The sequence below is a fragment of the Pyrgilauda ruficollis genome, unplaced genomic scaffold (assembly GCF_017590135.1).
Source record: "Pyrgilauda ruficollis isolate IOZ18807 unplaced genomic scaffold, ASM1759013v1 scaffold97, whole genome shotgun sequence".
In the NCBI taxonomy this organism is placed as follows: domain Eukaryota; kingdom Metazoa; phylum Chordata; class Aves; order Passeriformes; family Passeridae; genus Pyrgilauda; species Pyrgilauda ruficollis.
The window spans coordinates 1,057,233-1,070,375 of record NW_024531821.1 but is presented as its reverse complement, the minus strand read 5'-3'; the positions used below and the strand labels follow the sequence as shown (position 1 = coordinate 1,070,375).

General features: G+C 45.7%; 1 protein-coding gene across 2 annotated transcripts in view; it reads left to right on the top strand.

The window, feature by feature from the left end:
• VGLL4 (vestigial like family member 4) overlaps nucleotides 1–13,143 on the top strand; it is a 70,995-nt gene that overhangs the window by 20,347 nt on the left and 37,505 nt on the right. The window contains exon 1 of one of the 2 annotated variants that reach the window (XM_041489977.1): nucleotides 5,244–5,758. The exons of the other annotated variant lie outside the window; for it this stretch is intronic. Within the exon in view, the coding sequence (XP_041345911.1) occupies nucleotides 5,677–5,758 (82 nt within the window). The 5' untranslated portion in view covers nucleotides 5,244–5,676. Of the gene's footprint in view, nucleotides 1–5,243; nucleotides 5,759–13,143 lie in introns of those variants that run through there. 2 annotated transcript variants of the gene reach the window in all.

Sequence of the window (13,143 nt, the reverse complement as noted above, 5' to 3'; positions counted from 1 at the left end):
TTTATCCTCTCATTTCTCCTATTGGAAGAATTTAAAGTAATTTTTTGCCCTGCTAATACAATGTCAGGGCATGGCAAGGTTTGCACTTCACTGTTTGCATCTGGAGGGTCTGGTGGTGTTTGAGACTCTTTGTAGTTCAAGTTGAATTATGTTTGTGATTATCATCAACCCTTGAGAAATTTAAATTAGTATGCAAACAACAAAAAATATTATCAAGTTTCTAATTAGCACATCACAATTTTCCCACCCAGATAAACTAGATTTATCTGTTGTGTGCTTTAGCTGCATTTTTGAAGTGTTCTCAGCTCAGCCTAAGAAAACAAAAAGAGAAAAACACCAGCAAACTGAGAGCTCCAAGATACCAGTGAGAAATGGAAAATATTCTTGATAAACCAGAGGCCTCACCCAGCACCTCTGTGCCTATTTTATGTATTCACCCAGAATTAAATGTGAGTTTTTTTTGCCAAAAAAAACAAACTACAGGGGAAGCTCTGTATGTGCACTGCCTTGGATTCTGCCTTTCCTGGCCCAAATTCCCACCTGGAAAAGGCTGTGGAAGGACAGCAGGTGTGTTTAGTGTGGGGTGGGAGGCAAATGGTTCCTGCTGCTGAGGGCAGGTTTTCATTAACCAAAAGCTTTTTGAGTTGATAAACACCTTGGGATTTTCTGATCTGGTATGAAATAGCTGGTCCTAAATCACTCAGTATTTACAAACAAGTGATCTGAAATTTTATTTACCACCACAGTGAGATGCTGTTTGAAATCTGTGTGTCTTTAAAGAAGTGAGTAGTACAGAATAAGAACTGCAGTACAGCAAGGCATTAAAAAACTAATTTAAAAAAAAAGAAATAAAAAAAAGTCCATCTGCCAGTCCAGACAAGCTATTACCATCTATTCCTGGGCCCTAGCAGTGCTTGCAACTCCAGACACTCTTAGGCACCTCTGTACTTTTGGTTTCCCTGGCATTTTGTTCTCTGGGGATTCCAGTGTGAGTTACCCAGCACTTTGTGACACACACACTCACAAACACATTTCCTCACTAGATAATGCTGTGCTTGGGATTTTTAAGCAGCATTCCCTACGTTTAGGTTATGACAAGAATGATAGGATGCACAAATTCTTTTGTTACAATATTGGGTGTAAGCTTCCTATTTCAGGCTTGAGAAGCTGCAGTGATAATTAAAAAGGCATCTTTTGTGTTCTATAATGTCTGCTCATGGTTGAAACCTTTAACTAGGGGACAGGTCAAACAGGAATGCACCAGCTTGAGCTCAGAGATGCCCCACATGATGGGGCTTTCTTTAATTATTGATTTATTTTAATTATTCTACCTGATGGGGATTTCTTTAATTATTGATTTATTTTAAGGGAACAGGTAGCTGGGTGTGATTAAAATCTATTTGTAATGCAACTTTATGATTAAGAAAAAAAGTAGAAGGCACATAGGAATGATGTGTGCTTTTATATCTTCTGTTCACTAGTGCAGTTGTGAGTGCTTAATGCTTGGTAAGAAGTGTGTAAAGTTATTTTTGTGGTATCTGACTCACTGAGGGAAGAGTTGTGTTTGTGGATCCCAGAGGCACAGCTGGGAGATTGCTGCTTGCAAGGAACTTGAAATGTCATTTTCCTTGTCATCCATTTCTGGCCTTGCTGCGTGTTCATTCCATTTTAACTGTATTTCATCATCACACCTGAGTGGATTTCAAAGCAAACACCTCCTCCTGCTTCAAGGGGAATTTTTGTTTTGCCTTTTTCCTGTGCAGTGCACTCTAACATATATAAAACCAGGGATGTTGAGAGCAGCTTTTCCCACCCACTACCGTGGAGTGCGTGGAAAAAGAAAAGCCTTTTCCTTCAGGCACGTCGCCACCTAGCAACCCTCAACTCGAATTTGCTCTTTTCTTAGGGCAAGAAAAAAGGTAAAACCCGTTTATAACTGTTCTTGCTTTATTCCTCCACCTCCTCCTCGGTGTGCACTGAGGTTTCAGTGGGTGCCTGTCTGACCTGAGGAGCTGCAGCTGATAATTATCGGCTCAGAAATGGAATTATGCTGAGCAGCACTGTGTGACCACACAGACACAGCAGTGTGTCCCACTCTGTAAAGACTATTTTTTCCCTCAGTTGCAGAACTGGTCACTGTTTCAATAGTTGCTCTCTGATCTTCACGGGTGGAATTTCAGTTGTCTGCCATCTGTGGGGTTGATTCTCAGCCAGTGTTGCCATTTTCCCCCTGGAAGATGTTGTGGAGTGCAGGCACCGAAGGAATTTTATTTTCTCAGGCTCTTCAGCACTGCCTGAGGCAGCAGCATGTGTGAGAGAAGAGGGTCGAGGAGGGCAGAGAAAAGGCACAGAAAAAAGCAACTCCCTGTATGTATGTAATGCTCTAAAGCAGCTCAGTGCTTGTTCAAATAATCTAAAACCCATACAAACTCTCACTGTCAAATCTGGTATCACAGACTTGATATATTAAGGATTTTCCCTACAAAAATCCAGGTGAATAATGTAGAGTTGTAAGGATTTACTTTTGTATTAAGTGGTGATTTAGAGCGGTGATTTACCTGCTCCTCTTGCTTTCCTTACATTGCTTTTTGTGCCTTCTGAGGTGGTGAGACATTGCTGTGTGCAGACTGGATTTGCTTTCTGAGTTGAAGCCAAGCAGATCCCTGGGAGGCTGAAGGCTCTGCCCTGCTCAGTGGGACGATTAGAATAAAATCCCATGTCAATCCCATGGAGCCGCGGCTTTCCCGTTACCTCTAGAGGCTGCTGTTGTGTTGTGTTAAAGTTCAGCGCGTCATTCCCAGCGGATCCCAGGGCTGGGATTCACTCCAGGAGCAGGGAGGGTGCGATCCTAGAGGAAACAGTGCAGACAGTGAGGCAGAGATGCCTCAGCTCGGCTCTGTGTTTGCAGCTCTCGGGATGCAGAAGGAACTGATGCAAAGCAGCGTTTTTTGCCAGCCATTGATGCGCTGATGGTTGGTTTCAGCTCAGTGGAAGGTCTCAGAACCATGAGCAGCAATCTGAATTGAGAATTTGCTGACAGGAACCAAGTACTTTACAGTGAGCCTGTCAGCATTTGAGGTTAATGTCTGCTGGACTTGGGCTTGTTGAGCTGATAAAATTTTCTTTCAATGAAAGTTTTCCTAAGAATGGATTTTGGGTTTAAAATGCAAGGGATATGTTTACATTGATAATTCCCTCCCCCCACTCTTTCACTAGGCATTGCCTCGTTTGCAGCATTCTGATTTTAATTTAGAAGTTCAAAAAGCTCTTGGTGTTTGGTACAGTTTATTATTATTTATTGTGAAGCATGCTCATTATGCAACATTTGACAAGTCCAATCAGAGTTTGTACTGAAATGCTGAAAGCCATTCACCTAACAGGGATCATTACTGCCTAAAAACCTGCACACCAGTGACTACTGGTCTAATAAAGAAAAATTAACTCCTTTATTAGTGTCTGGACAACACTCCTGAGTAGTCAGTGGTTTCTGGACAGCACCCAACCATGCTTTTCCAAACAGCTTGAAGAAATATGGAACTTTGAATATAGAGAATTCAAATTGGACTGGGAATTGTAATGCCCATGTGCACCCCTGTCTCATAGAAAACTGCTCTGAAGGAGTTTAAATTGTGTTTTCTTCCTCATCACCTGCACCTCCAACAAAAATCTAAGTATTTTAAAATGAAAAAATCAAATACTTATCTTCTTGTCCTTCCCAAGCACCCAATAAATGTATTGCATTCCTGTGAATTCAGGGATGCTCTCTATGTTAAAAACTGTATATATCAAAATATTGTCCCAAAATTGGTGAGAAACCTGCATTTCATGCTGAAGAAACGTGCCTCTCTTTTTTAGTGTTGTAGGTGTGGATTTTTATTGTTGTTTATATCTTCGATGGCTCTGATTTCTCTTGATGTCATTATTAGATGGCTGTTTTAATTTGAGTGATTGGTGTAGAACGTCTCTGAGTATGCACAATATGCAAAACTTCTAATGCCCTGCTTAAAAATCACCATACACTACTCTTTAATAAAAAGAAGTTTCTCTTTCTAGAAAATATAATGGGCTGCTTTGGTCTGTGTGGTCGCAACTTTTGTAAAACAACTGCAACTTTGTATTAGATGCCATTTAAGAAATGTACTGTTACCTCAGCATTGTGTATCTGATCTGCAGTGGGGAGAAACCTTTTTTATGTTCTAGGCAATCTTCCTTAGAATATTCAGTAGACACCAGCAGTAAATTTAAGCTACCTGTTCTTACTGAAATACCCAGAGCATTCAAGCAGTGACTCTCAAAACGCCATCACAAAGTGTCACTCTGTGACTTGCCTCTGTCATGTCACCCCTTCCCCTTCTCTAGCAGAGGGGAGAAGTTCTCAGGGTGGAAATTGAAGTTTTTTACTGGTTCTGCCCTTGTGTGCACCATGAAGATCACCCATCCCAGACGGGCAGGGATGAGCTGTGCTCCAAGCTGAAGAGGGCCGAGGGAAAAATTAGGATTCCATTAGCTTTTTAAATTTCTCTTTTCGTATCAGCCCGAGACTTCGGGTGCTGATGAGCCGCAGGAAATGCTGATGCCCATCAGGTGCCACCCGCCCAGATGTTCCGCCGTGTCGGGATGAGTGGCACACATCTGTCTGAGCTCTGAGCTGCGGGCTGGGCTGCACACGGGCGGGCAGCCCCATCCTGGGCTGGCAGAGCTGCAGCAGCGCCGGGGCTTGGGCAGCTGCTGAAGAGCCAGAGACCGGAATGTTTAACCACTAATAGCCCTTAAAAAATCCCATCTGGCTGTGCCCTGGTGGAACTGTGGCAATGTGTGCGATGCCTGTTTATATGGAGAGACAGAAACCTTTTAAACTATTTATATATAAACTATACACAGGGCCAATGGCCATTGCCTCACGCCTTTTATTTTGCCTGCCTCATTCCTGCGATTCCATGTATCATTCCTGTGATGCCACGCCGTGATTCCATGGCTGCTGTTGCTGTAGCAGCGCATTGCTTCTCGCGGCGAGGCGCTGAGGCCGTGCTGGGGAGCGCAGCGAGGCAGAATTAGTTTCAAACAGCAGGCTCAGCACCCGCCCCCGAGCCGCCGCGCTGCCGCCGTGCCCGGAGCAGGCCCCTCAGCGCCGCTTCCTCCCCTCGCAGCCGCCCCCTCCTCCTCCTCCTCCTGCCGCCGCTGTTTCCTGTGCGAGCGGCTCTGACGCGGCCGTGCCCTCCCTCCTTCCCCCGCTCCCGCCGGGCCCTGCGGAGCACAAAGCACCCGCGGCCGGCCGGCAGCGCCTGCGCGGGGCGGGCCGGGCTCTGAGGGCAGCGGGCTCGGAGCGGGGCCCGGCGGGCAGTGCCGGGCACTGCCGCTGTCAGCGCCGGCGCTCGCAGCAGGCTGCGCCCTCCTCCCTGCCTGCCCTGCCCCGCCGCGTTCGCTTTGCTTTTACGCTCTTATTTTTAATTATTATTATTATTTTTTTTTAACTTGGAAGAACCCTCGGGAAGCCCCCGCACGGCTCTCTCCCCCCGCCCCGCAGCGCGTTCCCCTCGCGTTCCCGGGGCTGTCGGAGCCCGCTCCCCCTTCCCGACCCGCTCCAGGCTGGGCCTCTGCTGGGCTTTGGGAGCCGGGAGCGCCTCGGCACCGTCTGCCTCCCCCGCCCGGAGCCGCTCGTCTCCGCCAGCCCGATAAATGCTGTTTATGAGGATGGACCTGTTGAACTACCAGTACTTGGACAAGATGAACAACAATATCGGCATCCTGTGCTACGAAGGTAATAGTGCCTGGCCACGGGAAATCGGTAGTGCCCTCGCACGGGGGAGAACGGATCCCTCGATCCCTCGCACGGGGAGGGATGGATCCCTTCCAGGGATGGATCCTCGTCCGAGCGCTGCTCGCTGTTGTTTGTCAGCGGGAATGTTTTTGGAGATCGCCGGTGCGGGACGCCCCGCGGGCTGTTCTCAGAGCTTTGTTACAGGGCAGGGATTTCTTTCTTTGTGATTTTTTTCTGTTCTTTTTACATTTTTTTTCCCCCCTACAATCCACGTTTTCAACTCCAACTTTCCTTGCCCTGGCCGGCTGCACTGCTGGCACTGAAGGCCGGGGTCCGGGCGGCGGTTGGTTTGTCCGTCTGTCCCGGCGCCGCGGGGCTGGGCCGCGGCCGGACACGCGTGGGCCCGGCCCGGCCGCGCCACGGCCGGGTGTCCGGCGTGTCCCCGGGGGCCGTGGCCATTGTCCGGCGTGTCCCCGGCGCCGGCCCGGCCTTACACAAGGCCCGCTGTGTCCGGCGGGGCTGGGGCTCGCTGCCCTCCCCCTGTCAGCCCTCCGAGCCCTGCTGGGAAGGCGCCTGAGGTAACAGGGCAGAATCAGTTTGTTCATCTGCGCGGAGCTTTCTCTACGTGCGGCTGCGAGAAGCGGTTATGGCTTGGCTGTGCCTGGAGAGAAAGGCACCACTGAGCTAATTCGGCTTGGCAGCGGCGCTGGTTTTGCTGTAGCCACACACAAGCGCCGCGAAAAGCTTTTTCTTTTTTTTTTCTTTTTTTTTTTTTTTTTTTTTTTTTCTGATTCAGCAGGAACGCTTTCCATGTTCGTTCAGAAAATAAACTTGCTGGAGTTGTCAGGAAAGAAACAATGCGGAGCGTGCACAGGCGCAGGCCAGGGAGATATCTGTTCACAGCGCTCAGAAAAAGGCCAGGACAGAACGCAGGCAGCTGAATCTCACTTTGGGAATTACAGTCTCTTCTATCCCTGAACCAGCATGGCCACATTTCTTCCCTTCAGGAAGTGGAGGGGCTCCCTGTTGTACTGTTAATAACTTTGTTTCTCCTTTTTTCCTGCTTTTTCTTTCCTGTGCAAATATGTATATATTCACTCGGACTGAGCTCTTTTACAGAAGATTGAGTTGAAAAATAAAGAGCTGGGGTTCCATGAAGTTGAATTCCCAACTTCTTTCTTATCCCATGCTTTCTTTGTTAGAGCAAGAAAACTCACTCGTTTAAAAGGAAAAAAAAAAAAAAAAAAAAAAAAACTTTCAGGATCCTTTAATGTTTTCATTTCAGGATCCTTTAACTTTTTCACTGCTCTCTGCAGTAATTAGTGTTTTCTTTGGAAGCAGTTGGTAACTTCTGATGAAGACCAAGGAGTTTTATGCAAAGCTTTATTTGCGTAATACATCTTTCTGAGCGTTCTGTTCACTAAGTTTTGTTGCTCTGTAGTTTTGGCTCATTAGTTCAATTCATTGTAATTATGCCTAATATTTATGGAAGATTCTTTCCAGGCCCCTTTTTATTCCCCACCCTCTTCTCCAGTAATTGTTATTTAACCAGATCTTAGCTTTAATAGTTCAAAAGCAAAAGAACAGCTTAAGGAATACACTCCATTGCAGCAGTTTTTGTTTAGGTTAAACATCTGTTGCTATTTTCCTTATTCTGGAAGTTAACATTTTTAACACTAAAATAAACACACACAAAATGAAGAGAAGAAAAGCAAAACTTCAGTGGTGTTTATAGTGAGGTGTTTATATCCCAGTGGTTTAAAAAGTGTAAACACTGGCAACATCTGCTCTGAACTCCAAGGGTGTTTTAGAGATGCCTACAGATCTTCCTGGCCTCTGCCATAGTATTTATTTTAGAAGTGAGTTGTGTCAGCAGTGATGGATCTTGTCTTTCCAGGGACACTGTTGCAGTAGTAACTACATTGACAACAAAACGCCCTCTCAAACTCAGTTAATTAGGATTTACTGAAGGCCACACTTGAACTACTTATAAATTGATGCCTTCCTGAAAAGTACTTCTGAAGATGCAGGGTAAGATAAAAATAGGTTTGAAATTTCAGAGGAAAGAGTGATGGGCCTATAGGCCACAGGAGATAGATGGGTTGCTTGTTCCTTGAGATTCTCTCTGGAAACATTTGGTTTTGGTTTTTGAGGATGATTTCTATGCTGGTGAGCTATGTCAGGGTGTTTTATGAAGTTTACTGGTGGTTTTACTCTTCTGGCCCTGGAACTGTTGGAGTTGCAGCAGCCTGTGCATCAGAGATGTGTTGATACCTAAGAAACAGGAAAAGTTCCTTAAGTGTGTGCATCTGGCAACCCTTTAGTTCAACATGGAGCAGAGGAGTGTGATTTGCATCCTGAGAGGAGTCCTGCTTTTTCTTGCCCAGCAAGAGTCCCAGATAGCAATTTGTTATCTGTGAGCTGCAGGCTGCTGAGTTAATGCCAGCCCTGGAGAGCCTTCCCTGCCTGGGAGGGGCAGGAACCTCCCAAGAACCTCAGCTGTGTCTTCATCTCAGTCTGCTCCTAAATTGTGCCATTCGTGGTCACACTCCAGCCACGGAGTTCCCAGCATGGAAATACTGTGCTGTTTAGTTCATTCAACACATCTCTGGTTTTGGAAACAGGTGCTGTTTAATTCATTCAACGCATCTCTGATTTTGGCCTCCTCTCTGGGGGAAGAGAAGAAATGGTGATAACATAGATGGGATCTGCCTTGTGGACAGCAAATTGTCCTTCTGCTGGGGCTGGGCTGGGAATGGGAGAGCTGGAAGTTCTCCCATTAGCTGTCCAGAAGTGAGGCTGTGCTGCAGGTTTAGCTCTGCAGGTGAAACCTCACCTGAGGTTGGCTGTTTTCTCAAACATGGGCTGATTTCTTTTAGTTTTTGTTGTGAGGTTGGTGAGCCACAGGCACAGGTTCTCCAGAGAGGCTGTGGAGTCTCCACCTTCGGAGATGCTCCAATCCCACCTGAGCATCCCACCCTGCCTGAGGTTGTTTTTGAGCAGGAAGTTTCTAAATTACCTCTAAAGGTGCCTTTGTAGCCTCTTGGAAATTTCTGCACACTCATGTAATTAGGACAGCCACAGCCAGGAAAAGGATTATAACCAGAAATGAGGGTAAAGACTTTTAGAAAGGGGGTCTGCAACTCTGAAGCACAGGGTAAAGCCATTTCCTTTCCTCAAGGTTGTTTGTTTTACTCTGATTATTTTTGTTCTTTGGAGGGTTTTCTTAATCTCATTACTAGCTTTGAGCCCCCATGATGCCCCAAATCCAACTGATGCTTTTGGAGGAAAATCTGAATGTCAATGAGCTGGGTTTTTTAAAAAAAGTTGCATAAAAAAGGCATTTGAAAGAAAATTTTAAAATCATTCAAATTGGGAATGCAGTGGAAAAGGACAGTTATATTACTGATGATCAACCATTCCAAGCAATTTATTGTAATAGTTTTGGTGCAATAGGAAAGAAAAGAAGAAATAATTAGAGAATTGTTGCCTTGGCATCTGGACGCTCATCTTTAGCGTGAATACATCTGATACTCTTCTGCTCAACATTTGCTGCCAGTGATGAACAATGGCCAGTTTAATGAGTGGTGCTTTCAGATTGTTTTCTTCCTAATGAGCTCAGGGCCGTGAGGAAGCTCCTGGGAGCCCTGGCTGAGGTGCAGAGGCCAGGGAGCAGCAGCACTGGAGGCAGGCTGGCATTCCCAGCGCTGCCTATCGAATGACAGCCACTTGATCCGGGCAGGTATTCAGGGCTGGAACATCTGCAGCTCGTTTTGTGGTGGAAACTCACTTAACTCCAGCTCAGTATTCCTTCTGAGCCCGGTGTTGAGGTAATGGAGTGCTCAGAGTTAAACAAAACAGAGCACAGGTGATGCTGCTCTTTGACTCCAGGGCTGTCCAGCCAGTTCTGGCTCCTGCTTTCCCACGGAATATGCATGAGGAGGAGCAGTCTCCAGGCAGATCCCTTTCGTTCTGGTGTTTATCACAGATGGTGCTGTGTTGGAAGGCAGATTTCTGCCTTCCTTTCTCTCTCTCTCCCAGTTTCAGATGCTCTGGGTTATTGCTGCATTCTCAGGGCTGGAACTGCTGTGCTGGGAAAGGTATAAAGAAATGCAATAAGATGCTAAGAAATCCCCCAGGCATGTTACTTGGAGCACTCAACATAGTTATGCAGAGTTCTCTGGATAGTCCAGAAGACTGGGATTTTTTTTTTTTTTTAATGAAGAAAATTGGATCCAGATTTCTAGCAAAACACCCCTTTTTGGTTGCAGGACAGCTTTCATTAGTTAGTGGCATATTACATAATTATTTCACTGACTTCCTGTAAGGCTGGAGCGTTCCTTGGCTTGCAGAGCTGGGTGTCCTCTCAGGGCACTGCAAAGCATCCTGAAAATGTCTGTGTCTTCCCCAAAACGCCACTTCAAATGTTTGCTATCAGAGGCACAGATCCTGCTAACTTCATTTGCTTTTTAATGAAATGCAACATGTTTTCTTAAGTTATAAAAAAGAGCTTCCATCAGCTCTCTCTGCTGATCTTGCATTTTTCTCTTTCTCTAACATCAGTTTCTCCTATTAGCTGCAAAGTTTGGGTTAGTCTCTAAATATGTAAAATGACTTAAGCACTATTCTTCTGCTAAGGACTGGATAAGAATCTCCTTCACGGCAAATTAAGTGTTCTTATTTGTAACAGAGTGTAAAATTTCTGTTCAAAGCCATGTAAATTAAGATGCACCTACAGAACGTTCCCCATTTATAGCACGTTCTGTGGGTTTTGCATTTTCAATCTCTTTCATCTTCAGGAAAACAACAAAGAGCCCCAGCTTCACAGTTGGGCTTTTCTTGCTCATTTCCTCCTAGCATGAAGTTGGGAATATCCTCTTCAGGACTGACATCAAAATTCAGTTTATTTTCCTCCTTCATCAAAGGCAGGATAGATTTAGGTCATACTTGAACTTTTTTTCTTTTCCCCTGGAGTTCTGTTGTTCTCACCCTGGATGCTAGTTCAGCATTTGTACTGAGAACTCAAACAAGGAAATTAAAACCCCAAATATAATAGAGTGTTATCCGACAGCTTTCTGTAGATAAGATAGGCAGCATATTTTTTTTTTTTTTCCGAGATAAAAGGTAGTGAGGTTTGTAGCAGTAAGTTGAAGTCTGTGTTAATGAGCAATTTGCTTAAAGGCTGTAACTTGTTACTCACAAGTCAGATTTGTTACAGTGCCAGCTCTCTTTGGATATAAATCCAGGGATTTTAGGAGACATTGAAAAAGCTTAAATTGCTCCAGAGTTTGAACAATGTGCTGCATTGTATGGAGAGCTGTTAGAGAAAAAATAAAGCTTAAACAACAGTCTTCATTGTGTGGCATCTAAAATTATGAATGAAAAAGTTCATCCATATGTATTGGCTTTGCCTTTTTTAAATATCTGCTTTGCATGAAAATAGTCGTCTATTAATTTCTTCTTGAGGTTTAATACAGATGGGCCTTTATATTTGATTTTGGCTGAATAGACTGCAGAGTTTGAACATGCTGCATGCAGACAGAGTGCCAAGCAATTTAGCAAAGTTGTTTACACTAACAATAATCCAGCAGGACAGAGCCTATAATTTCTCACTGATAATAGTGTGAGGTAGTGGTGAACGCAGGTTCCTGGAGAAGTGTTTACAAGAATGGCTTTATACTTCCTCAGCCTTAGAGAACCGGGAGGGCTTTGGGGTTGAATTCCTTCTTTAGAGGCAGCCAGTTTTTCCTGCAGCCTGGATCATCCCCCTGCAAATTGCTCTTCAGATCAGCACGGATAGCTACACACACAGGGGCATTGTTTGTCCCTGCTTTTGGGGATGACTGTGGGGTGAGGCTGAGGGGCAGGGACAGACACCAGCAGTGCCAGCAGGCTCCCTCTGGATTTCCTGGGGGCAGATTGGCCCTGGTGCTTCATCTCCCAGCTCTTTTCCATGTTCTCATTCTCAGCCTTCCCTACCAGTGGGCTCAGCGGTGAGTGGAGCTCAGGAGCACTGGTGTGTGTCCTGGGAGGGATGGGGGCACATGGATCCTCCAGGGCACTGAGCAGGCAGCTGAGCTCTTAATTAGGGTTATCTCTGCCCACTTGTAAACCTCACGTCACAGATGGATGGAGCTGCAAGAGGTTTGGTTTTAATAGCAGGAGTGGCTGGCACTGATTGGAGGGTAAGGCGAGCTTGGGGGACTTCAGTTCACAGAATCACACGATGTCCTGAGCTGGAAGGAACACACAGGGACCATGGGTCTGACTCCTATCCCTGCACAGACACCCCAGCAATCCCACCCTGGGCATCCCTGGGAGTTTTGGGGGCTGTGCCCACTCCGTGGGGAGCCTGGACAGTACCCAGCGCCCTCTGGAGTAGAACCTTTCCCTGAGATCCACTCTAACCCTCCCCTGATGCAACTTGAGGCCATTCCCTTAGGAAAGGTCATTCTTGTTAAGAAATATCTCAGTACAGCTTCTTGTGCAACCTTGGTGAGGTTGAGGTACCCAGCACCACCACAGCATTGGTTCCAGCCAAAGGAAAAGTCACCCAGAAACCTGGGTGAGGTGACGGGACTTCATCAAAAATCTTCAGAGGTCCAGTTTTAACAGGAATGGCAGTCCTTACATCTCAGGGTGATAGGGGTGGTGGGGACAAAAGTGTGAAACTGAGGTTGGAATCATTCCTTATCTAAGTTTCACAGCACTGGTTGGTATCTGATTTTTTTTTTTAAACAGGAGTTTAGAGTGTTTCCTTGCCTAAATTTCATGGCACTGTTTGGTAACAGATTTTTTTAAGTAACACTTTTTTTTCCCCTTTTCTTTTAAACTTGATTGTTGCTAGTGTTAAAAGCAAGAACTTGTTAAGCATAGGAGCACTTGGTGCAGCCCAGCTTTTCCCCCCAGAAATGTTGTATGATGCTTGTGCCTCATTTTGGCTTTGGAGAAAAAGCTCATCCACAAGTGGTGTTCGTGGATAGAAGCAGATCATATTTGGGATAAAGTGGAATGTTGCAGCCTTGGTGGCACACAGGGAGGAGGGGAAGTTGCCTTCAGCAGGCTGGAGCCAGCTCAGTTCCCTCACAGAACCTATGGCTCCTGTCCTCTCCTAATTCCCCTTGTTACAAGAGTCTCTGATTATTTAAAGACATGTTCCTTTTCACTCCTCATCACTCTGGAGTGTTCCCTGTCAGCTGTGAGAACCAGGCATTGTAGTGTATAACTTTCCTCCTATTCTTCCAAATGTTGCTAGCAGGTTCCAGGAAATATATTTGCTCTCCCAGGGAAAGTTTGGAACCAGTTGTGTTTAAAAAGCAGTAGATTTTCCTGGAAACCCATTTGACAGGGCAGGCATGGAAACCTCCCAGCACTGCACTTTTCTG